The sequence below is a fragment of the Lemur catta genome, chromosome 7 (assembly GCF_020740605.2).
Source record: "Lemur catta isolate mLemCat1 chromosome 7, mLemCat1.pri, whole genome shotgun sequence".
Classification (NCBI taxonomy): Eukaryota; Metazoa; Chordata; class Mammalia; order Primates; family Lemuridae; genus Lemur; species Lemur catta.
This window is the reverse complement of record NC_059134.1, coordinates 76,932,984-76,958,816: the sequence shown is the minus strand read 5'-3', so window position 1 is coordinate 76,958,816 and position 25,833 is coordinate 76,932,984. Positions and strand designations below refer to the sequence as shown.

At 34.0% G+C, this 25,833-nt stretch overlaps 1 protein-coding gene across 1 annotated transcript in view; it reads right to left on the bottom strand.

Annotated features, from left to right (window-relative positions):
• Window positions 1–25,833, bottom strand: part of LUZP2 (leucine zipper protein 2) — a 384,944-nt gene that overhangs the window by 175,969 nt on the left and 183,142 nt on the right. The window contains exons 4-5 of the mRNA XM_045556578.1: window positions 20,727–20,808; window positions 9,333–9,395 (exon numbers count right to left, since the gene is read on the bottom strand). Coding sequence (XP_045412534.1) covers window positions 9,333–9,395; window positions 20,727–20,808 — 145 coding nt within the window. The remainder of the gene's footprint in view (window positions 1–9,332; window positions 9,396–20,726; window positions 20,809–25,833) is intronic.

Sequence of the window (25,833 nt, the reverse complement as noted above, 5' to 3'; positions counted from 1 at the left end):
ATTTATCATTGTCACTATTTTGTTTTTAAAGGAAATCTCCAAGATTTTTAATTGTAAAATAAGAAATTTTGTTAGATATTTTCAATGTTAATGATGGTAAAAGTTATAAGAATTCTAAGCTTGTGAGCTAAATAAAAAGAAAAAAGTAGAATTAAAACAAGATAGCATTTATATCCATTTAAGAGACTCAACTATCTTAAAATTTTTGCCTCTGACATTGAAAAAAGAAAGTTCTGTATCTGTTTACATACAGTTGTGCTATGTTCTGTTGATTCACAAGACATTGAACATGAAGTGATTCGGCAATAATCTCAAGCTCTCTATCTAGGGGTGTATTTAATAAAGCAATACAAGAAAGGCCTAGGAACTACACAAATGGCACTATTTTCAATAAAAATCTCAAGTGGTTTATAAAAGTCTCCTTCCTACCAAAATAGGTTTCATCTCCCAGCTCCTAGAATGTTGATCCTAAAGAGAGAAAAAGAATAATAATAATAATAAAAGAGATAGACCTAGAGAACTTAGATTTGGTATTCATTTGGTTACTTATTAAAATCTTACTCTGTATCACACAAAACCTTAAAAACTGAGGATAAATAGAGAACAAATAAGTATTTTCCCTCCTCCTGGTAGAGAAATGCATTGTAGTGTGATATCTTTTGAGATATGCAATGTGTGTAGCACACTGCTGAAGCACACAGAAGGGGCACTAATCTAGCTCTGACAAGGAGTTTACAGGCCCTATAATGATGAATCAAAGTCCACCATAAAAGTTGAAAGATATAGATTCATATACGGCAAAAATATTTTGCCTTATTTGAAAGCATAAGAAAAGATAAAGGTAATAAGACATGGAACAGATCTTATAAGAATAGAAGAATTCTGTATATAAAAAGAATTTCCAGATTAAACAAAAACTTCAGTTACGCTAATAAAAGCTAACATCAGTTCCCTGTTAGTGCACCAATCCATTAGTTATCAGTTACCAGTTAGTTCATCAGTTAGTGAAAAATAATTAACTATGTGTAGCAATTACAGTTTTCTCTGATTTTTGTAGCCATGTACACAGACTTCTGCTCATATCTATTGGTCATAACATAGTCATGTAGCCCTGAAAAAGGTACCAGGAGGATACTAAATATAGTTCCTAGCAAGGTAAGCATGAATTCCCAGCTAAAACTCTTGTTATACTGCCAAAGAGGGACTAAGAGAAGAAAATTGGTGGACATAATGGCTGTTTCCGTTACATTATTTTACTTTAAAGTCAACTGGAGACCAGAAGAGGGGACTATTGTATAGGGGACAATAGTTAAATAGCACATATACATGAAAAGTACAATACATAATATTTTTCTTTATAAACTCAGAAAATGCATGAACTTCTGAGATTATCTACAAGCACTAATTTGAGATACACAATTTGTAAACTAAAACTCATTCTAAACCAACTACTTTCAGTAGCCAAATATCCAATTATTACTGAGCAAGGAAAGGTTTTTTTTTTTTTCTTTTCACCTTTTTTTAAAATGGTAAAATAATTCAGAGTGCATTTCAGGGTAGTCATTTTGACATGACACTTTGTTCCTCAAATTTGGAAAATGTTAGAACCTTATTTTAAAAAATGAATTGATAATTGTGATTATTTTAAGTCCTTTAACTTTAAAAAATTGAAATAGGTTTCCTTTTTAAATTATAACTATCAAATACATTTACTAGATAAGCTTGAATTGTGAGAAAAGTTATAAAATTGTGTTAATCTTGTTTAGGAAAAAAAATGAAAGTGTAAGTATACTGAAAGCCTAGAGTAGCAATTTTCTACTCTGTCAGCAGATGTATAATCTTTTCTAGAAAATAAATGCATGGAATTATGAGAAGTGTAATATTCCACATAACAGAGAAAGTTTCATGAAGAATACAAAGAGAGGTTTATTTTCTTGCAGCTGTGGCAAGAACAGTGAACTTAGACAATGAACACCTGCATGTGATATTTAGAGAGGTTAAAAGAGACAGTTATTTATGTGTTTAGTATCACATTTATTTCAGTTTATAGTCATGGGCGTGGAGGAACAGCAAGTAGAGTTTAAAAAGGAGGGGGAAATTGAGTGCCTTGTTCCTTCTCTACTCTCTCCTAGCTTTTTGAAATTAATCAGCTTGGAGTATCTAAAATTTAATTTTCTTAGATCATCCTTCCATTTTTCTTCCATTTCAGAATACGTTCTGCCTTATTTACCGGATTGTGCAGAGATAGAGTGAAATTATGTAAAGTGCAATTACACAGGTAACATCCCACCTACAGGAGTAGTGTTGGCAGAGGCAGTTTCTAATTCTTTTTGGTAGCTATTTTTTATTGTAAAAATGTATAAAGCTAGCAATAAAATAGTCAACAAGTACATACTGACTATCTACTGTGTGATAGGTACTAGATTCCTCAATGGTATTGATGGTGGTGATAGAAAAGGAAGAATAGGGAAAGGAGAAGGAAAACGAGTAGTAGGAGGAAGAAGAGCAGGAAGAGGAGGAGGAGGAGAAGGAAAAGACAGAGGAGGAGGAGAAAGTAAGGAAATATCAAAGCAAGGCAGTTATACAACAGGGGACCAGGAACATATATGCTTCAGAGCAGCAGTTACCAAATCTGGATCTTGTTTTTTAATATTTCAGATGCCCTGTTTTCTGTTATTATAAAATTATTTAAGTCCTTTTTATAATGTATTAATACTAGGCCTACTGGGTGCTTTGCTGTCTACCATTTAGACCTAACAGTAACCCCAAATTTGAGCAGAGCATTTAATCAGTTGTCCTGCTCTTCCTTGGCTAATAAAAGTACATGAGCCCAAATGTACTCCGTGGTATATCCTCTCCACAGCAGACTTCAGACCACACTTTTAGTGCAACAGAGGCTACTCTTAAAGATTTCTTTTTCCAGGCTTTTGAGGTTACTCACATTGCAGGTCATTTCTGTGAACTTTTCAACTGTACAATAAGGAAACTTTTACCTTAATTTAAGAAACTCAGATGATCATGCCTCAGGTCAATCCTTACTGACTCTGAATATAAATAAAGTAATGTTTCGTTTGTAAACAGCCATAAATTAACATTTTATATCGATTAGGAAGGAATATGAACGGACATGATGACAGTTGTTCTCATAACTATTATCTCATTTGATACAACCGTGAGATCAGTCCTCATGTCTTTATTTAAATGGTAACATTTAAGTATCACAAATATTAAGTGTCAGAGATATAATTTAAAGCTAGGATAGATAGATAAGTAGATTGACAGATTTTTTAAAACTCTGTCAACTTTCTTACTAGCTATGACATCTAATTTTTCCTTCTAAGCACTGGTATTTTATTATGACTGAAGGGAAAAATAGTTTATAATTGCTTAAGTAATTGTCTCAAAACATTTCCAACACTCTGAGTTTGTGTACACACCAGAAATAAACCATAAAATAATGGTTTTTTTTAAATCAACTTTCTTTAAAGGCAACATTTTACCACCATAAATATAGGTTGAATGATGAAAATGCTTTAAAATAGCTTCAGTTTATGTTCTGATAACTATTCATGGTTCACTTTTCATCAACTGGGTACATGAAGATGAGCATTTGTCTAGTGCTATATGACTAGAGCTTCTTTAATGTCATTTCTATGGAGAATCTGTATGTAGCTAGTAAATAGCAAAAGCAAAGAGTGAAGATCCATAATATGTTTGGAACAAAGGTGGAATTATTGACAAGGGAGCATTGCTAACAAAGATATGGTTATGAGAATATATTTCACATGAGTTGGGACCAGAAGTGGTTAAAATATTACTTATGTTCTATGATCTGGAGGATGTTGAGGAAATGATTGAGGATGGCAGGGAGGAGTAGAAGTGTTTGATGGTTTTCTGGATATATTTTATTTTATCAGTCCAATATCTGGGCACCCTTCTATAATGGACCCTTTTTTGTAGCAAATCTATCTGTGTTTTGAGTAGCGTTAAACCCATCCATAAAAAAGGCAGTAGTGTTACTATGACTTTGTCAATCAATTGCTCAGTTTCCTGGCTGTGATGATTGGCTCAGGTATGTGACCAATTCAGTATCTTCTCTGGGATTTTGGCTGTATCCATCAGATCCGCTGTCCAGTGCTTTCTCATAACAGATACTGACAGCATTTGAGGACTGCAAACATATTCTTTGCAAGCAAGCTGGCCTGAAATTGGATTCAGCTACAACATACCATCGAAATTACCTCCGTTTTTCACATCAATAAGTATGTAACAATCTCTTTAGGGAACTTTTGAGGTGTCAAACTTTTTCATGTTTGCTTTCCTAGTTGTGAGAAGATAGACATAAATTCTAAATCTTTCACACTTTTCAAAAGCCACCCCTTATATGAAATCTTCAATGACCACTACATCTGACTAGGTTACTGTCCTCATCATTCCTCTTGCGACATTTCATAGTAAAATGCTTATTTCAATTTGTTTTGTATTATATTTTGTTCAACAAGTATGTCACCTATTACATAATATTAAATATTGTTTTTTACATTCCTCATGGTCATAGATTGTTTTATATAATTGAAATTTAATAATACTCATGCTTCTGGAATCTTGCACAATGTTGGAACAATAGTAGAAATTAAGTAATGTGTTTAATCTAGAAATGAACATATGGGTAAATAAATCATATATATGCATCTAAATAAGTAATATTAGAATAGTTCCTTAAATAGACTTACACTAATGTTTCTTCCTTGCCTATTTATCAACAATGACTAAGCTGTTTGCATGGGGTATATTTAATATACATTGCCATTGAAGGTGGAGTGGTTTAAATGTTAATGATATCACTCCAAAATTCATATCCACCTGGAACCTCAGAATGGGAACTCATTTGGAAATGGGGTATTTTCACATGTAATTAAGTTAAAACAAGGTCCTACTTGATTAGAGTGTGTCCTAAATCCAGTAACTAGTGTCTTCATAGGAAAAGGAGAGGACACACATAGACCCAGAGACAAACAAAGTGGAAGTCAAGTGAAAACAGAAGCAGAGATTGGAGCGATGCAATCACAGCCATAGAATGTGACAGATTGCCTGGAAACACCAAAAGCTCTGAAGAGGCAAGGAAGCCTTAATCCATAGGACCTTTAAAGGAAGCATGACCTTACTGACGCTTTGGTTTCAGACATGTCGCCTCCAGAACTGTAAGAGAGCAAATTTCTGTTGTTTTAAGCCATTCAGTTTTTGGTACTTTTTTTCAGTAGCCCTAGTATCAAATATAGATAGGTCATACTAAGCTTGAGGTATTGGATACAGAATTAACCTGAATAATGAGTTGAGCAAAAATTGACAGGAATTATCACTTAAGAGAGGCAAATCACCAGAAATAAAGTGGAAAAAAATATAATTAAATGATTTAAAAACCTCTTAGGCATGCCCTGGATTCAGTATATATTTGACTCAAACTCTCACACCTATTCATCAGCAGGCAGGCATGAGAATCCATTTTCAGAAGGATGACCCTGAAGCACTCTATCACATTAGGAAGTGTTCCATCATCCCCACTTCAGTGTGTTTGTTGAGGCAAGAAAGTGGAATAATTTATTTTAGGAAGATTTACAGTCACAAGAGTTGAACCAAAATGGGTTTTCTTCTTAAAATTGAAGTTTTCTCTAAATCAGTGGTTATTGACCTTTATTATTTTTTGTTCTAGTCAAGGACTCCCTCTGAGAATCTAGACCCCTTTCCATGAAAAATACACATATGCACTTATACTTTTTATCTGTTAACTTTTCATTTCAGGATGACCAGAAATTCCCTGATATCAATCTTTATATATTGTAGGGTCTCTAAGCATCCCTATTGGAGAATATATTAATAGCAAATTAGTAAAATTAGCTTTAGTCTCCAAATCTGGAGGTAGTATTCAATGTTTCTTTGATTCATTTAATTCACTGATATTAAGAACAGACTTAAATGTGGTCTTGATTTATTCTCAGTCTACACGAAGTCCTGGCCCTGTGTTGTTTTTGTAAAAAATGTAGATTGTTATATTCTATGGAAGGTAGGCAAACTTTAAGGAGTCTGTATCACACAGAAAAAATTCATAAAAGTGCAAGCACAACTTATTAGGTTGGTGCAAAAGTAATATTTTCCAGCATTTATCCCAAACATTATAAAATCAATTCTTTGCAGTTTTACACTCAGAATTTAGTGTTTCTTTCTGAAGGAAATTGACTTTTAATAAAGCACATTATCATCTGTATTAATAGATTTTTCATTCAACTTTTGTTTTAATGAAGGGGAGAAGTCTTAACAGAATCTTTTGCATTTACAACTTAGCCAGATATCTTGGTGCAATGAAAAAGCATAGCAATTTCAAAGGCACTAAACAACCACTTTCAAGCCCCAAAGGGAGGCCCTTCTGTACATTTTCAATCTTTATCTTATGCTCTTGTATTGACAAACATGTCTCTAAAATTTTGATATTTAATTTCCACATATGAGTGAGCACATGTAAGCTTTGTTGATAAGGCTTTCACCTGATTGCTTCAAAACTCAACTCAGTGGGAAAAAAACCAAAATGTTTTCTGAAACTTTACCGACATCATTTCACCATTTATTAATTGCTGATATGGCGTTTTGGTACAATGAAATACACACTGTGGCAGAATAGATTTGATTTGAATGTTCCATGAAAAGAATACAAACAAAAAACAGAGGGCCAAGAACTGAAACTTCAAAAGCACCTAAATCACCATGGAGCTTTTTAAAGTTACAACAATGCAACACAGGAGTTAAAGGTGATGCCCTTGAGACTATATAACAGACACAGAGATAGATTAAATAAAAGTGCTTGAAACGCTGATTACCCATAGCTCACACTTTCTAGTCTCATTCTCCATTCTCTGTATTAAAAAACTCATTATATCTTTTTCTGTTTCATTTTTACTTTGCTTTCTATATTGTCTGATGTTGTTTCCCAGTTACGATTTTAACTTCTGAAGGCCCACAATCCTTGAGTCACAGGTGCTTATTTAGCCTGTTCCAGATGTGCCTGCCTAGATGAAAAAACAAAATATTTTCTGCCCTATACAGCATTTGCTTAATACATATAAATGTCTGAATAAATTTTTTTCCTCCCAGGGACATCTTAAATCTTAAAAAGTCAATCCCTAGTTGCTAAAATAAAAGTGCCTTTTAAGATACTTGCCTTCACACATGGAAAAATCCTGATTATTCCTTAACAACTTTATAAAACTCTCTATCAACTCCAAAAGTAATCACTCAGGGAACTTCAAGCTTCTTCCAGAAATCTATATATATCTGTACGGTCTCCCTCATTTCTTTGTACTCTGTTTAATCAATTTAACTGTTATTTTCTTACTCCTGAACTAAAAATATTCTAAGCAATGCCCATCTAATTTCACTGTACAGAGTACAGGTCAACTATTTTTTTCACTAAATCTATCATAATCTCTACATATTGATCATTTGCCTAAATGATAAATCTAAAAACTCAAAGAATTAATATAAAGAGGTAAAGTTAAAAATGTTCAATTGATGACGTATGTTCACCATTTGGACTTCTTTGTTAAGAAGTCCAAAACATTTTTGGTTATAAATTTTCATCCCATAGGTTTTCAATATTATGAAAGTTAATAGTAATAAATTTAATTATGGAACTTACATTTAGCAAATCTTACTTCTGTAGAGTTGTATTTCTTTTAGAATTATTCTAGTCACATAGTTATCAAATTATGATTTCACCACAAAAGTGCCCCCCAAAGTATTTTGTTAGTGCTCACATTTACTTGTTATGAATAATTCATATTTTTATTTTGAAAAAGTGTCTTTTTAGTTGAGTTGTAGATTTTTAAAAATTATTTAAGATTAAAGGTGAACTTATTCTACTTATATAAAGATATAAATTAATGTATAATCCTTTCATACATATAACTGGGTTGATATCGCTGTGTGTGTGTATGTGTATATGTTTGCATCCCCATGTGGGTGTATGTCTCCCTGTGTGTGTGCGTGCGTGTGTATGTACCTATGCAAGTGTACTCCCTATCCTGTTTAGTACTGAAGTTAACATTGCTTTAAATGTTTCCCTTGTTTTAAATGATGTGTTGGCCTTTTTTAACTTGAGTAACCTAGTCTTCTCACTAAGCTCTAAATGAGCCCTAATGAACAAAAATTATCCAGTATATCCAGTATTCTGATAACTTTGGTCTGCTGATATTTTTCCACTATAATCAGGAAATAAAGAAGAATTAGGACTCAAGGAAAATATTATCAAATCTACCATTACACATTCTTGAGAAGACTCAAAAGAAAAAATATCATTAAAAAATAAAAAGACATTAGAATCATCAAAAAGACATTTAAAATTATTCTTGCTTACTTTGTTCTATACTTTCTTCTCACATCTGAGAAACCATTTTCATGTCATAATCAGAAGAGTGATGCAGAAAATTGATACCAAAGTATGTGTAAAGTCTATCTTTTAACTTTTACATCAAGGTGAAAGTCATTTAGAAGAATGTTTATAGTTTATCTGTTGATTAAACGTCTCAAAAATAAAAAAAAGGTTGGGAGAGAGGAAGGAAGGGAGGGAGGAAAGAAGGAAGGTAGGTATGTGGGAAGAATGATGGATTAGTAAAGGCTAAAGAGATGGACTTAAGATTCAAAATAAATCATAATTAGTGGAATAGATCAAAGATTTATTTTAATTAGTCATAATTTAATGGTACTAATTAACTAATTGCATTTAATAAAAGGGAAATAAAAATGTATAAATAAAAAGGTAATGGAGAAATTATAGAAAATAAACTATATAACAAGATAGACATATAATTAAAAGAGAAAAACATGCAATAGTTAATAGGGTCCTTACGTTTTAAAGAATATCATGAAAATGATTATAGCTTATTTATGTTCAAATCTATATTATTCTGAGATTATCCTTAAATACATTTTTCATTCCAGATTGTCTCTTTCTAGCATGCAGATCATTTTTAGCTAGCTGTTTTTCTCCAGTGTCTGTGATGTCATTTGGTACACAAATAAACTTATGAAAATTGATTTTTAATATTAGCCCAAGCAAAATATAATTTAAAAAAATAGAGAAATTTAGACTAATAAAATTATCAAATATATATAAATGTAAAGATTATCCACTCTTTGGAATTCTTTACCTTACAGTTTCTCTCCCTTAGTCGATGAAGGTTAAGTCTGTATGTGATTAATTTCTCCAAACTATGGCAAATTTATATGTGTATTTGTATATAATCTTTGATTTGCATAAAATTTGACTGAAATCCAAATCTTACCTCATTCTGGAGGTCTCGGATCATTTTGCTCTTCCTTTCCACTTCAGTCTTTAAAAAATTAATCTAAAAATAAATAGAACATTATATAGATAAGTACCAAACTCATTTCTGTTGCTTTCATATTTTTTTACTATTGTGAAGAATAATAAAGTGATTAAGATTATCCCTTTAAAATTTTCATTAAACAAAAGCTTCTTTAATTCACACAGATAATCACTTATATAAAAAATATGCTTTTCTTATATAACAAAAATTCATTTTTTTAAATTGAGAAACTATGCACATTATGACTGTGATTCCCTTACCTGGCTAAACCTCATTATTTAAAAATGTGGTTCTTTAAAAAAAATAGATTCAAGTGTCGGGCCTAGGAATCTCTATTCCTAAAACACTCTCCAGGTAATTTTGACCTATGGTCAGGTTTGAGAGCAATTGCATAGTGATATTCCTTATCTCAAAAGAATAGAATGATATGAATACTCTACCAAATAAATCATGATATCTCCTCCTGATTATGCATTGTCAGGATGTGTAATCTTAGGCCAGTTATTCCAACTGTATTTGCAGGAACATAGCTTTGTATGCCTTGAGTAGTTTGAAAAAAAGTCAGCATAACACAGTGGTTAAGATTTTTATAGAATTTATAATCTTTATAGTCATTGAGAGTTCACTAGTCACTAAAACTAGTCATTAAAAAGAACTGTAGTGATTAAAAAAGCTGTATGATAGTGAATGAAACATTTAATTTCTCTAATTTTTAATTTTCTGGTAGTCCTGTTTTTTTACCAGAAAAGAAGATACAGGTAAAATTATTTTTACCAATATATTTAATTTATCATATTTAAAATATCATTTGGGCATGTAACGGATTATAATTTACATCCTTTTTTAAATAATGTGTTCTTAAAATCCAATGTGTGTTGCACATTTACAGCACATATCAATTTGGACTAGCCATATTCCTAGTGCTCAATAGCCTCATGTATTGAGCAACATAGTCTTGTAATATTCCTGGGGTGACAAAAGAGACTCATGATATGGATTATCTCTAAAGACAACTGAGTCATTGGGTTGGAAATCAAGTTTAGGAGGAAGGATAATTTTATATATATATAGATAGATAGATAGATAGAGAGAGAGCACTTTAAAAAATGTTTAGTTCTGAAAAATTTCAAACATAAAGAAAAAAAGGAATATGTAAAATGCCTATTGACCAACCCCCAGTAATAACCAAATATAAATGTTTTGTTTAATACTTTCAGAGCTTTTTGTAAATAAAATGTTATACATACTATTAAAGCTTCACCTAATTTTCCTTCCTTTATTCTCTCCAGAGGTAACCACTATCCTGAAGTCAATGCATATTTCTATACATTTTATTTATTCTGTATGCTCCCACAAAAAATAAATCCTATTATTTCACATTAAAGTTCATATACATTATGTGAAATTCAACTTTATGTTAGTGAGATTTATCCATGTTTATTTTATGCAAAACCAGTTAATTCAGTTTAACTGGTAAATTTGTTATGATAGTAATCACAGTTGAAGGTACAAATTACTGAATTAATCAAAGTAAAAACTAAATTACTATAGCTGATAGATTCCTAAGTACAGTGGTTTAAATATATAACCATGTAGAGGTTACTGGGGCCTGGGGTCCAGATGTGAGTGGGTCATGGCTGGGATGCAGCTCCAGCAACGCAAGCATCCTTTTCATGGTTTCTCCCATTATCATCATTTCCAAGTCACTGGATATGGAAAGTCCAGGGTGAAAAATGTGTGTAATGCCAAATTCTGATTCTAAAATATAATCTGGGCATATTAGATTTTCTTTGGGAGATTTAAACTAGGACATCCCAGAGATAACTGGTTAGTTATCCAGTGAGGTAGATAAAGGATGCCATGGAGTGATGTTAAGCCTGTGGTAAGTCAAGTGTAGTGCAAGTAATTAATAAGTGGAGGAAGTTAGTTATTAGAGGGACCGAAAGAAATGGGCCTATGGAAAACTAGCTGAATCATAGAAGTAGAAGACAACAAGAATACCCATGGATTCTTGTTTCTGATGTGTTTAAGAGCTGCAATAATTCTAGTACCACCTAACTGCCTCATTGCATCTGATTCCTAGGCTTGGCCTTCCGTAAGGTCCTTCAGAAGTCTTACATCACCTGTTAACCACCCCCACCCCCTTTCTGGCTTACGTAGATTTCATGTATTACCATTCCCTCAAATGGTACTGAAAACCCAACCCAAACAATTTGGATGGTGAAAGAACACAAAAAACAGAAAGAGAAGCCTGAGAACTCTCATGTCTATGGTTTTGGCCATATTAATTTTGAAGGTAAGTTTGAATTGGGTAGATACTGAGAGCAACTCAAAAACATTGGTCACATTCATTGTCCCATTATGTTGATAGTTCAAATGATTGAAAAACAAACATCACCAAGTAGGACTTGACTCCAATCAAAATTAGATATGGATGACAGTGCATCTCCCAACAAACAGCTTCTACATTCTTTTCTACCCAAGCACGCACTAGCACCAGATTTGTCTTTAGTTTAAGTTATAAAGTATTACTCCTTGAAGTCATCTTACTTTTGTTAATAATCTTCTCTTTTGCTGTAACATTATTTTTCCAGAATTCTTACAAATTGATACTGTTCAGTGTATGTTATTCACAATTAAAAATTAACTTTGATTAAGAGTATAATGAAAATACATTGCAATGGCAACACTACAATTATTTAAGTGTTAAACAAGAACAGAAAAACTTGAAAATACAATACTTAAATATTCAAGACTTAAAATATATTCAGAACAATTAAAAAACATTAGCATTTTAGGCCATGGGTTTAGAATCTCAGCAGGTTTTAATGTCCCTAGAAAATAAGCATTCTTACAGATAGTTATTAAAGAATTCACAGAGACAGAAAATATCATGTATTTACATTTAATAAGAATGAAAGAACATAGTGATTCTTTATGCTTAATGAGAATCAAATTTTGAACCTAACTCTTGGTTCAGACTAATTATGCCTCATTTAGGACAAGCCATAAAAATTAACCAGAGTAGTGAAATGCATCCAGTGTTCATTAATATCTTTAATTATTCTGGTCACAGCTGAGAGCTCATTCTTCCTTGCTGTCTGTTAGGGCTTCCCTTTTGGAACACGGGTTTGAAAGATTAGGTTTGCCACTCCATTATTTGCTTAAGAATAAAAACAAATGTTCACATCTTCATAAAGAGTATTTTTAAATAGAATTAGATCAAGACACAGATTTACTGATTTTTCAACTTAATTTTTCAGAAATGTATCACTTTTATATTTTTGTAAGTTAATAAGCAAAACCACCTTTATGTTTCATAGCATTTTACTACAGGGACTTATCAAATGCTGTGGGGATTTGCAATATCTTTTGCATAAATATGCAATCTTATATTTTTACAAGAAAAGGAATTGCAGTTTGATATTTAATGAAGGGCAGCACGTAAGATTATCTGCTCTTAAATTTAAAATAGCACAGCAATATTTATAGAATCAAATCCAAATTTTTGCCCAATTTGAGAGACAGTAATTGCAATTATCTTAATCTCCCTTTCTTAACCAAACTTCAATTACAGTTATAATCTTCCTAGCCAGGAAAATAATTAGTGAATGATTTGCAATAGTAAACATGTTTAAAAAGATGTATTAATTTAATCCTGAGTTAACTTAGAATCTTCAAATATGGAGAAAAATTAAAAAGCATTCTGTTAGTCTTCCCCAAAATTTGAAAGTGGTGATCCCAGTGATATGAAATCCATCTTCCCCTAGATTCCACCATCCACCAGATGCACATGAAAAAATAAAATAATCATAATATACATACACACATATATCTATACATATTTTTGTTATTCCCACATTAATTAAAGATTCTGCCATCTCTTTTCAGACTCTTTAGAACATATTACTCATTCAATTCAAAACATATTTCCCTGAAGGGGTAAGTATGATTTCTTTAGGCTATAGATGTTTGCTTTCATTGATCATGATGTACATTTTGTTAATATACTCTTGGCTTTCTTTATTCAAGATTTTTACATCTATATTAATTAGTGAAATATATCTATGAGTTATTTTTTCATATTGTCATCAATTATGGAATCATAAATGTACATTCTCATAAAATGAGATGAGACTTTTAGCTTTCTTTCTATATTCCAGAAAATATTGGCATATGTTAGGAATTAAAAAGTTTTGTTTGTTTGCTTCATATTTTACTGTTTTTTTCCTCTAGTCTTTAAAATTCTCTTTCCTTATTGCACTGAGTATGATATTTTGCTTTTTAGCCAACTTGTTGAATTAATATTATCTTTAATCTTTCCTGAAAAATACATTTAAAATTATCAATTCTGACTAAATATTACTGTGGCATGTACTATTTTCAATAGTATTATTTACAAAATATGTCTTAATGTCTTTTAGTATTTCTTATTAATCCAATGGTTACTAGGAAATATGCTATTTATTTTCCAAACTTAAGAAATTATTTGACTCTTTTACTCTGACTCTCCGTATCTTTTAATCTTTATTTTCTATGTTCTACCTCTTCTTTTTTGTCCTTTCCTCCTGCTTTCTATAAATTTTTCATCATTATTATCTTCTTTCTGGTATTTACATCATCTAGTGTGTTCTTTATTCTAGCTATTGTGTATTGGGTATTGTATATATTTAATATTTCCAACTAGCTCCATTTTATGATGTCTTGTTTTTTCTCTGTGTGTTGTTAATATATCTCTGATCACCCTGGATATTTCTGACATGTTTAGCTAAAATTCTTAGACCGTCTATTCCAATAATTCTGCTTCAGAGTGCACATGTGGTTCAACTTGTGTACTTTCTTTTTCCTAATTCTGTATCTCAAATATATTGTTATTTTAACCTCTTATTTCAATTTTTTCTTGGAGTATTATTTACTCTGGGTGGTAATAGGTACAGGAAAAGGACCAGAGAAAGATGGCAGCTTTCTTGGGGAGAAAATGAAAGACCCAGCTTAGAGAACCTCAGAAGCACAGAGTGCTGTGAAGGGTTCCCAGGGAGGTAGAGTGGGGAGTATGACTTCACCATTCCTCACTCCTTCAACTCCTCACTTCAGCAGGGCTTTTGCACTTCACTGATGCTACCATGATGACAGTAGAGGCCTGAGATGTTGCTACTGATTTCCAGGAGGAAGGGGTAAGAAGTCATATGCCCAAGGAAAAGTGGGGAAAAGGAGAGGAGCAGAATTTATAGATGATCTTAAACCTACTCTCTCAAGCATCCTTCTGCAGACCTCTGCCCCAGCCAATAGCAACTCCTTGTCCCCAAGACATGTATACCTTTTTCTGTGAGTTAGCTTTCTTCTTAGGAATTATCCATTATTTTATTTGTTGGGTTGTTCACTTGTTTTTGCCAGTTCTTTGGTCCACATTTTTCTTTAACTTCTAGAATTTTTCTAGGGTACATTTTGAAAGAATGAGCTAGCAATGGCACCAGTTTGTCATCTTGAGAGTAACTCTACAAAGGTGCATTTAAAAAGTACTCTTGATTATGATGGATAAAAAAAGGAAGCGCTTTATTCCAGAAATGCTAGTTCTTGGTAATAGGTTAATAAGTATTTGTTGACTGAATGTGTAAGCTGCAAGCCTCTGGTAAAATCATAGCATCAAATCTTGCCACTTTCTACATATTTTGAACATAAAAGTTTTCTCATAGAGATAGAGAGTAGAATAATGGTTTCCAGAGGCTGGGAAAGGTAATGGGGAGGTGGGGGGATAAGGAGGGGATGATTAATGAATGCAAAATTATAGTTAGTTAGATAGAATGAACAATATTGATAGCTCAACAAAGTGACTATATTTAACAGTAAGTTAAAGTATACTTTAAAATAACTGAAAGAGTGGAATTTCAATGTTCCTAACACAAAGAAATGATAATTTCTTGAGGTATTGGATACCCCAATTACCCTGATTTGATTAGTACACATTGTATGCCTGTATCAAAACATCACATGTATCCTATAAATATATACAACTATTAAGTGCCCATAATAATTAAAAATATTTTTTAAAGTGTAAAAAGTCAAGACTACCTTTAAAAATAGATTAGAGTAGAAATTATGAGTATATATCTCACACAAGAAGGATAAATGTCACTTAAACTTTTTTTTCTTAGTCAATAGACATATAGATACATGAATATACTTCTCTGTGTATGTGTATATGTACTGAATTTGGTTAAAATACATTTCTGTGATACATGGTTCTAATAGGTGTGAAAGATTAGATAAGGAGAAGAGAATGCTGAGGGATGTTTTTAACTCCTATTCATTAAAAAAAGTTGCCAAACTACTGGGTCATTAAATATGAAATGTCCAATTTTGAATCAAAAGTGTATTTTACTATATCTCAAACAAGAAGCAGTACAATTAATCAAAATATGTGCCTAAACAATCAATATAGTTTTGCCATCTTAATGGTAGTTTATTTATGCCAACAGCAAAGAAGCCTGTAGAACAAGTGGTGACGAAAGTGTGAAAGGCATTTGGCATTTTCCACAGCTTGTTGAGAATTTAATATTTTTCCTTGCAAGAAATGGTCCAAAGCCTGGAAGAAGTGGTAGTCAGTTGGTGCAAGCAAGGTTTGGTGAATATGGCGGATGACAGAGAGTTTCCATGTACAGTCTCTGTAGTTTGGGCAGTGTTGTTTGTACGACATGTGGTCAAACACTGTCTTGCAAGAGGATTTGCCTCTCTCTATTGATCAGTCTCAGCTGCGTAATCACAAGCATCCTCATCATGTCATCCAATTGGTTGCAGTCGACATCCGCTGAAGCTGTAGTGGATAATACCAGTGCTGTATTGGTGATAATAACACCAAACAGACACCATTAGCTTTTGTTGATAAATATTCAATTTTGGACTGTGTTTCAGCACTTCATCTTTATCCACTATTGTGCTGAACCCTTGGGATGGTCAAAAGCAATCCATTTTTCATCACACCTAACAATATGGTCTAGAAATGGTTTACCTTTATGTCATGACAGCAAAGAGAGGCAAGCTTTCAGATGATTTCTCTTCTGACACTCATTTAATTCAGCTCCATCTATCCAGCTTCTTTACTTTGCCCATTTGTTTCAAATCATCTGATACTGTTGGAATAATAATGTCAAACCTTGCTGCTAATTCACGTGTAGGTTGAGATGGATTCGATTTGCATCTACCACAGCTTTCAGCTCATCATTACCCACCTTGGTTTCAGGTCACCCAGATGGCTCATTTTCAAGATTAAAAGGACCAGAATGGAACTTCTCAAACCATTGACATACTGTGCTTTCATTAGCCTTATCCTTCCCAAACACTTCATTGATATTCCGAGCTGTCTGTGCAGCATTGGTTCCACAACAGAACTCATATTCGAAAATAACACAAATTTTTGACTTATCCATGGCTTCACAAAAATTGCTCTTAAAAAATCTTTGAAAGATAATCACAAGCCAAACCATACATTTGAAAGAATGAGGATGTGCCTTCACAATAAAAATAAAACAAGAAGTGTCGAAGCAAAATGTCATAGATTTCAACTGTCAAACTTAATACTTAAGGAAATCAGACATTTCACACTTAATAACCTAACACCTTATTGAAATAGTTTCTAGAGAAGTGACTACAAAGTAGGCTATTTGATATTGTGTATATTTGTTTTCAGAATACATTATTATAAGCTAACAACCGGTAAAATATTTGAGGAGTATTTCTGATGTTTGTATTCTATCTTTATAAACATCATTTGTGTTTTATAATATGAAGATATATTATTGTAAAAAAAAACTTTCCTTTAACAGCAGATTTTAAAAATTGTGTCCCTTCTTCTATCTTTTCCCTACTGGAAGATATAAAGAGATAATTATAATATAAATGATACAGTGATAATGAGTATGCCTCTTATGTTACTGTAAGAGCACATAGGAGGGTCCCCATGGAAAGGCACTAAATCTGTGAAAGTCAGGAAGATAACCCAAGAGATGAGTGCTCTGCTCTATAGTGTCATTCAGAAAAGTCTCACTAAGTTGCCCAATATTAAGTAAAAGAATGGGCATTCATCTGTATCATAAAAACAGTCTATTTTCTAATTCTGATATTCATTATCGTAGGATGTGAATAATGACCAGAGTGTTCTGACCACAAGTGATGTGAAGTTTTTATCAAACTCTTGTCCCAGAAGATTCCAAGAGGATAATTCTCTTAAGGGGCCAATAAGCACATACAGAAAGACTTCTAATGGAGAAAAAGGGCTCTGACTTTAAAGCTATTTAAATTTACTAAATTCTATTCTTCATTTGCCATTCTCTAATTTCCTTTTGTATATTCTCATGGCAAAAACCAAAGACCACCAAAGTAGTCCCTTCTCATTTGTACCTTGGGCCAGCTCAGGTAGGAATTCCTTTGAAGTTGGTAATTTGGAATTTCTGGTCTCTACTGTGAGCTGTTGCTACAGTAATGCATACATTTCCTAACTTTGTCATCAGAAGGGGGAATAGGTATGTATGTTTGTTAACTTCAAGAGAGGAGTGTGGTGTTCCTTGTGGTATTACCTAACATCACCTACCTATATCGAGATTTTCGTTTCTAATTGAGGGGTTACACATTATATGCTATTTTTTTTCTTTTTCATAGTTTAGTTTTCTAAAAAAATATAATGATTAAAGGAGAATCCTGTGCTGACATCTAATCTGCTTAGTTATAATGATTAGAATAAGAAAATAATAAGAGTACAGATGATGATGATGAAATAGCATACAATTTTGAAGTTGCTTATAGTAGATTTTATATTCTGTTCAACAATGCATGTGTCATCTCAAATAATCACCAAATAAACTGCTATATAAGTAGCATTGACAAATTTCTTGCAATGAAAAAGCCTTGGAGAAATAAAATAACTTTCTTATATTCACTCACCTAGGTGATGAAGATGAAATTGAAATGGGAAGGAAAGTAGGAAGTGGAATGATGTTGGTTTAATCTCTACTATCTACTATATGACAGATACAATTTTAGGGAAATGATGCACATTATTTTCATGTGAATCACCTAAATATGATAATAAGAAAACTTGCAGAAGTTAAAGAGCTTGATTATGTCTGGTAAACAGCTAGTAAATTTACAGAGCTAGAAAATGGCCCACTGGGAATTTAAATTCCAAACACTCTTATTTTGAAGCACATGCTAAGTTACGAATGCCTTTAGGGAGTTTTTGGTTTAGTAGAGTATTTGGGGGGAGGAATTGAAACCCTCCCACAGGAATCAATGTTAAACCATAAGGAAGGCACTGCCAGCATGCTGAGATGAGGGCCAGGATGACTCAGTCAGGCCTGACTTCTTCCTCTTTCCAACTGCACATTCTTTGTCCATGACATTTCCCATACTTCAGTATTCTAACTTTGGCTTGTGCTCTTTAAAACGTTATAGGTCTCTTCTTCTTCGATCATAGACAGTTTGCAAAATGTACTGGAATAATCATAAGTTCATGCCCTGGCTCCTTGGCTTTACTATCTGTGCTTACGCAAGCTACAAATTTACCTTCTCTGAGTTATTCTGTTTCAGTAAAGAAACAATTAAATAATGTAGTTTTATTATGAGGACCTGAGGAAATAGCATGAGTGAGCACTTCTTTTCTACTCTAACTGACATCATTTATCATGAGGCTATGAAAAAACTCAAATTAAATATGTTCAGTCAAAGCAGAAATTGGATGGCACTTAGAACCATTCAGTAGGTGTTGAGTCAGTAGGTGTTGGGTCAGATGTTGAAGGGAGTGATCAACATGCTGCTGCTGAAAATGTGCCTATTCTTTTATGTAACATTTGGTAGCTAGAGAGCCAGACAGACATTGGGCCACATTGCAGGTGAGCAGTGAGTGTTGCTGTGGCATAGCAGAGCCGAACCAACATGTGTGTTCTTACAGGTGGACAGAACAGATAACAGTGAATCCTTAACATGAAACAATCCTGTACCTAGAAAAGTCAACAATCATTATCAGAAAGGCTGTCCCCTGGAATCAGCTATTCCAGATGACAGATTGGACTGAGTTTCAGAAATAAAATGTCATATCCTAATCAAGGTTGTTGATTCTGCCTTGTAAATGAAAGGCAGGCTATCTGTTGTTAGAGAACCTGGGATTCCAGGTGATGGACTAGCTTCTGTATACTTGATGCCTTCACCAAGGGTTTAGCTTCTGTCAACTTGATGCTTAACATCATTTATACATGTGCCACATAGACCAGCCTTGTTCTGGACAATTCAATCGTATGCTTGAGTCACCCTGCCTTAGCCTCTTGACTTTCTCAGAGCTACTTCAAGTCCTCCTGGGAGCACACTTTTAAAATATAACCAACCAATCCAGAGACAACACCCCCAACGGCCCCTTTTCTTGAGCTCTTACACCCGAGACCACTATGGACATGCAACAACTTACCAACAACTCGGGACAGCCCTTGTGCCCCAGAGCCCCCCAAAATCACTCAACCTGGCCATTCACAACCCTCTTACCCTGCCTTTTCTGTTTATTGCATCAGAAACCTCAACAAAGGCTACTGCCCACAGTTGTCCCCTCTCCTTCTCCCTCGTGACCAGCCTTGGAGCCTCCCCATGTGCCCCCTCACCCGTGGAGTGGCAGATGGAACTGCAAGAGATAAACTTATTTTTCAACAGTAGACTTTTCCTGATCTTTTGGCTTACTATACTTTATATTTTCTATTGATCCTGGAATCAAAATATGAGGTCTAATCCCAGTAAACAGTGCATAAGGTGGGTCTGGGAAATACAGCATAACTCTAGTGTTCTGCATGGCTCTCAGGAGCACCATCTCTCCTGCCTACAGTGGATATTAGTTATGAGAGCTGAGACATAAGGGTCCAGGAACATCCTTTTGAGAGGGAAATCTGAAGAGCAGTTTGCTCCTTGAACTTTGGGGTGCATCATAACCATCTGTGGAGTTGATTAAATAAGCAAATGGTGGGGGCTTGTCTTTGAGAGATCCCTATTCAGTAGATGTGATATGTGGCTTAGTGATCTACTTAATTTACTTCATGGTCAGTTACACCCCACAATCCGAGGGCCACTGATGTGGGGCCTGACACGAACACTCTTGCCTCACTCTGTCCCTCAGTTTCTCATCCATAAAAGAAGGCTGGGAATTAGATGATGTCCAACAGTCAAATAAAACATTAATCTTTTCTTGGAATGAATGCTGACCCAGTATTATTCTGATCATGGTGACCGTTGGTTCTTTTATTGTATTTTCATTTTTATTGCTTATTGGTGTTTTTGTCCCATAGGTGCAAAGCAAAGAGCACAAAGAAGAAACACACTTACAGTAGCCTGGTGTTTTTCTGCTTTCTCAGATGTCTCTTTAAGTTGATTTTGCAGGGCCTCCTGAAGAGACTTCATTTCTTCTCTAATTTAGTAGAAAATAGAGAGCAAAAGAGAAAAAAATAATATAATTCTATTATTTTATATGTACATTATGAAAGGAGACTTTGCTGTCTACCTACATTTAGGAAACAGACAACTAGAGTTGTAGAAAGCCACACTTACGTATACAGGACACATCTGAGGATTCTGGGACTAAAGGGCTTTCTCTTTCATGCAAATACTAAAAGCAAAAAAATTGCCCTGCTATTATGTTTCATAATATAAGAATCCTGCTGTGTGAATCATCCATGAGGTACATAATGTGTTAATGCCAATCAATATAATAATTCAAGTTGAAACACTAATTTCACTGACAGAATGCCAGGGTGTGAACATGGTGGTTAGAAAAAGTAATCGTAGACTTGCTGCTAGCATAAAATTACTGTTCCCTTCTGGTGCTCTTAATTGATTAATTCTAAAGCATTATGTTTTAGACATCCTTCATAAGGCCTGAGACTTTTCATAAAAACAAAGGGAAAAGAACTTATTTCTAACTTGAGGGCTCATTCAGTGGGGATAAGAAAGAAAATACATGCCTATGCATATATACGTGTCTCAAACTCACTAATACATTTGGCCCTGACTCCATTATCAAAAATAGAAACATTTTCCTAAATTTGTATTGCTCTTAGGAGTTTCTAATTTATTCATTTATGACAAATCATATTATCTTTCTATGCCTTGATTTTATCACCCAAGCTATCACTTCAAAAAAAATCAGATGTTAGGTAAGGGTTAGTATGTGTTTCTTGAGGGGGGGGTGTATGTGTTAATTCTGGCTAGAGAAACTCCCTCAAAGCAATAGCAACAATAAAACAGAAACCTGTTCTAGTCTTGTCAGCACCTAAACTATTTAAAATTCCTAACATAGTACCAAAAGGCTAGGTCTGGAAATTTGGACAAATGACAGAACTTCCCACACTCAGCTTCTTCATCCATACAATGGGCACAATGATAGAACTGCCTTGTAGGCTTGTGGTCAGATTTTAGATGACATAATGTAAGCAAAATGTTAGCACAATGTCTGGGAAGGAAATACTTAACAAATGTCAGATCACCACAATAACCACCAGTACCACTCTGACTCCTATGTCCATGCTTTGTCCACTGCGTGCTACACAAACAGAAACGGCTCTTTCATCAAGCAGGACTTAATGGCGCCCCCAGACTCCTTAGTCTAGAAAGTCTTATGTCCCAGTCTGAATTTCAAGAATGTGAGAGAGGATCTGTATGCTTATTGGAATCAATTTGGACTTTGTTCAGCAAAGCAAAACATAGTTAGAACAAGTTATAAAACAATTACAGTCACTTTGGTTTTTAGATGATTTATGCTTGCTTAGGTGATGCTTATAATATGCTTTTGCTTAAAGTAGATTTTAAGTTACAACTTCCATTACTGCCTCAACCTGGCTTCATTTATCAGACTTGTTTCCTGTATGAACACTTAAAATCTGGGCTTCTGTTATTACTTCTGATATTTTCCACAAATAGTGTTCATAGCGTAATATGGTGTAATATAATGGAATGTAATGTAAATATCTACATATATTGTAGGCTTACAATATGCAAGCCAGTTTTAGAAGCCTCATATCAAACTATGGCATCATATTACAGACAGAAAACTGATGGCTAAAGAGGTGGTAAAATTATGTTCTAGAGCTGGGGTCCCCAACCTATGGAGAGTTGTATGTTAATAATTATTTCATTATATAGTACAATGTAATAATAATAGAAATAAAGTGCACAATAAATATAATGCACTTGAATCATCTCGAAACCATCCTCCTCTGTGGAAAAATTGTCTTCCATGAAAAAGGTCCCTGGTGCCAATAAAGGTTGGGGACCGCTGCTCTAGGGTCTATGTGCTCAAACTGTAGAGAGTCATTATTCTACCTTTATTGAGAGAGGAAGGAAGGGAGGGAAGGAAAGAGGGAGCGAAGAAGGAAGGAAGGAAGGAAGGAAGGAAGGAAGGAAGGAAGAAAGGAAGGAAGGAAGGAAGGGTGAGTCTACATGTTACCACTAACACATCTTCAACAAGTAGTGAATGAAGCACAATAAAGTTATATTTCCTACTGAAAAAAAGTTGTAATAAGAATATAATCATTTTTAATTTAAGTTTTTGGATTGAAAATGCTTATTTTATTTTTTAATTATATATATAACATTTCACAAAAATGAAATTATAAAACATATTTTATTAAAATAAAAATGAAGCCAAGTGCAGTGACTCACACCTGGTTTTTTTTTTTTTTTCTTTTTCTTTTTTTTTTTAATTTCAGCATCTTACAGGGGTACAAATGTTTAGGTTACATATATTGCCCTTGCCCCACTGGAGTCAGAGCTTCAAGCATCTCTGTCCCCTAGATGGTGTGCACTGCACCCATTAGGTGTGAATATACCCATCCCCACCTCCCCCCTTCCACCTGCCCGACACTCGATGAATGTTACTATTATATGTGCACATAAGTGTTGATCAGTTTATACCAATTTGATGGTGAGTACATTTGGGAAGCTGAGGTGTGAGGATTGCTTGAGGCCAGGAGTTCAAGACCAGCCTGAGCAATGTAGTGCGAACTTGTCTCCACAAAAAGTAGAAAAATTAGCCGGCTATGGTGGTGTGCACCTGTAGGCCTAGTTGCTTGGGAAGCTGAGGTGGGAAAAATTGCTTGAGCTCATGAGTTTGAGCTATGATCAAGCCACTGCACTCTAGCCTGGATGACAGAGTAAACCCCATCTCAAAAAAAAAAAAAAAAAGTGTGTGTGTGTGCATATAGATGTGTGCATGAATATGTATATATGTGTATATATTCTTTTAAAAAAAAATCCCCAGTACTGACATCTAGAGGCAATGTGGGGAATAAGGCAAAAAATAAACAGTAAAATCTGTTAACAAAGACTGGAAAAGATAGAGAATTCTGCACATTTTCATGCCAAGGAAAGCTATCAGGCAGAACAATGAAGTGAACCTTTTGTCTTGTAAATCTCTCCATCTCTTCTCTGCCTTCCTTGTAGGCTCATTTCTTCTCATGCTCACTGCTCTCATGCTTTAGTAGGTGGCCCTAAATTTCTGCTTCTCAAACTTGGTAAATTACCCTCCTACGGGAGATGATTTCTGACCTGTGTCTGCACCACTTCCCACCAACAACTGGGATTTGCTAAAACTGTGTTTGGCCACTCTAGGGCTCTGTTTGGTGCTAATCCGAAGCTTTAATTGTAAAGAATCTATGTCTCCAGGGATACCTGTGATAGAATGCTCAGATGTTGAAATACTTTAGCATAAAATTTTGTTACAAGGAATCTTAAAGGGCAGTTATTTCACACTTCCTCCATCTCACATTATAAATATCAAAACACGCTCACCCAAATCACTCTACAGGAAGGCATTTCTTTCAAGTAGTTATTATCTTATATTTTCATAACATCACAGATGGAGAACTTGACACTATTCCAGGCATTCTTTTAGTTGTCAGAGAACATTATTGTAAAAGTCTTTAGTATACTGAGTTTAAAATTAGCTTACAGGAATCTCCAACCACCAACCATTGTAAAGAATGAAATATATTTCTTTTACTCTCAGGATAACCTTTCACATATTTCAGGGTGCTGTCCTATCACCTTGTCTCCTTTTTGTGGTTTCATAGTCTCAGTCCTGACACAGTGTAGTTTAAAATCTCTCCATCCACCTGGAGACTCTCCTGTGAATAGTATCTAGACTGTCTAAGTATTTCTGAAAATTTAATACTCAAAAGTCAACACACTGTCTTTCTCTCTCTCTCTCAAGCACATGTGCACACCTTTTTCTCTGTCTCTCTTGGCAGAAAGAAACTCTGATTTTCTCTCCACGTAGTTGTGTATGGTCACCCCATATCCTCTGAGTTTATTTGAAGTCTAGTTCCAACCACACGGAGAGACTGATCAATAGCCTCCTCCTTATAATTCCAAGAGAGAAATTCTAACTTATCCAATTTTGTTTTGGTGTCTACCTTTGAACCAATTAACTGTGGTCAGTGGTTTCACAGACACATAAAAGAAGCAAGGCTTCTACCGGTCACTACTCCAAGTAAAGGCCAGATGGCAAGGATCTGGGGACAAGCGATCCGGAGGAGAAGGTAACAATTGTGAGCTGGGCCTACAGCCAAACAAAATGTACAATACACTGCACTCTTTCATACTCAGATAAAATGTCTAAATTTGCAATAAATTAATATTTTTATATCCAAAAGTGATATTTTTCCTTCACTATTTATTAATATATCTAAAATTGGAAATGAGATACTCAGTATTCTTCAGTTATGTAACCATGATTTCAATATTTCCCCTTTTATGTAAACAGCAAAAACTAATATATCAAATGTTATATCCTTTTTAAGAAGTTACCAATTGTTAGAATTGATTGAGTTTTCATTCTGAGTTTAGTTGTATACATAATAAATTTATGCATTTTAAATCACTTTTCTAATTTTGGATAAAACTTTGAAATTGCAATACCAAAATATATGTTCCATTTCATCCTTTCATTGAAAAACTTGTTCCATCATCTGGTAATGTTTACACACTACCAACTGTGTACATGATGATCTAAAGATTCTTAATAAACCTACTCAATTTTTTTTTCAGATTTTCCTGGGTATTTTGTCTGTCAGATAATACAGCCATAGATAATTTAAGAGAACATCAGCAAACTAAGGGAATAGACTTTTCCTTATCCCCATCATGCATAAGCCTGTCTTCTTATGTGTGTTCCTCCCATGACAAAGAGAAGCTGACTTCATTGCTTTTTCATTCCATGGTATTCACTGTTGATATCTCTCTGTTCTTGTCACTAAGCCATTTTTTCTCACCCTGGCCTAACTTTTTCTTTCTACCTGGAACAGGGTTGGCAAAATAATTCTGCTAAAATATTTCTTTAATTTTATTATCTCCTGTGGAACTACCTCAAATGGATTCTCTATTGCTTACCGCTGAAATCCAGTCTGGGACAACCTTTAAGAGTTTTGATTTTTGACAC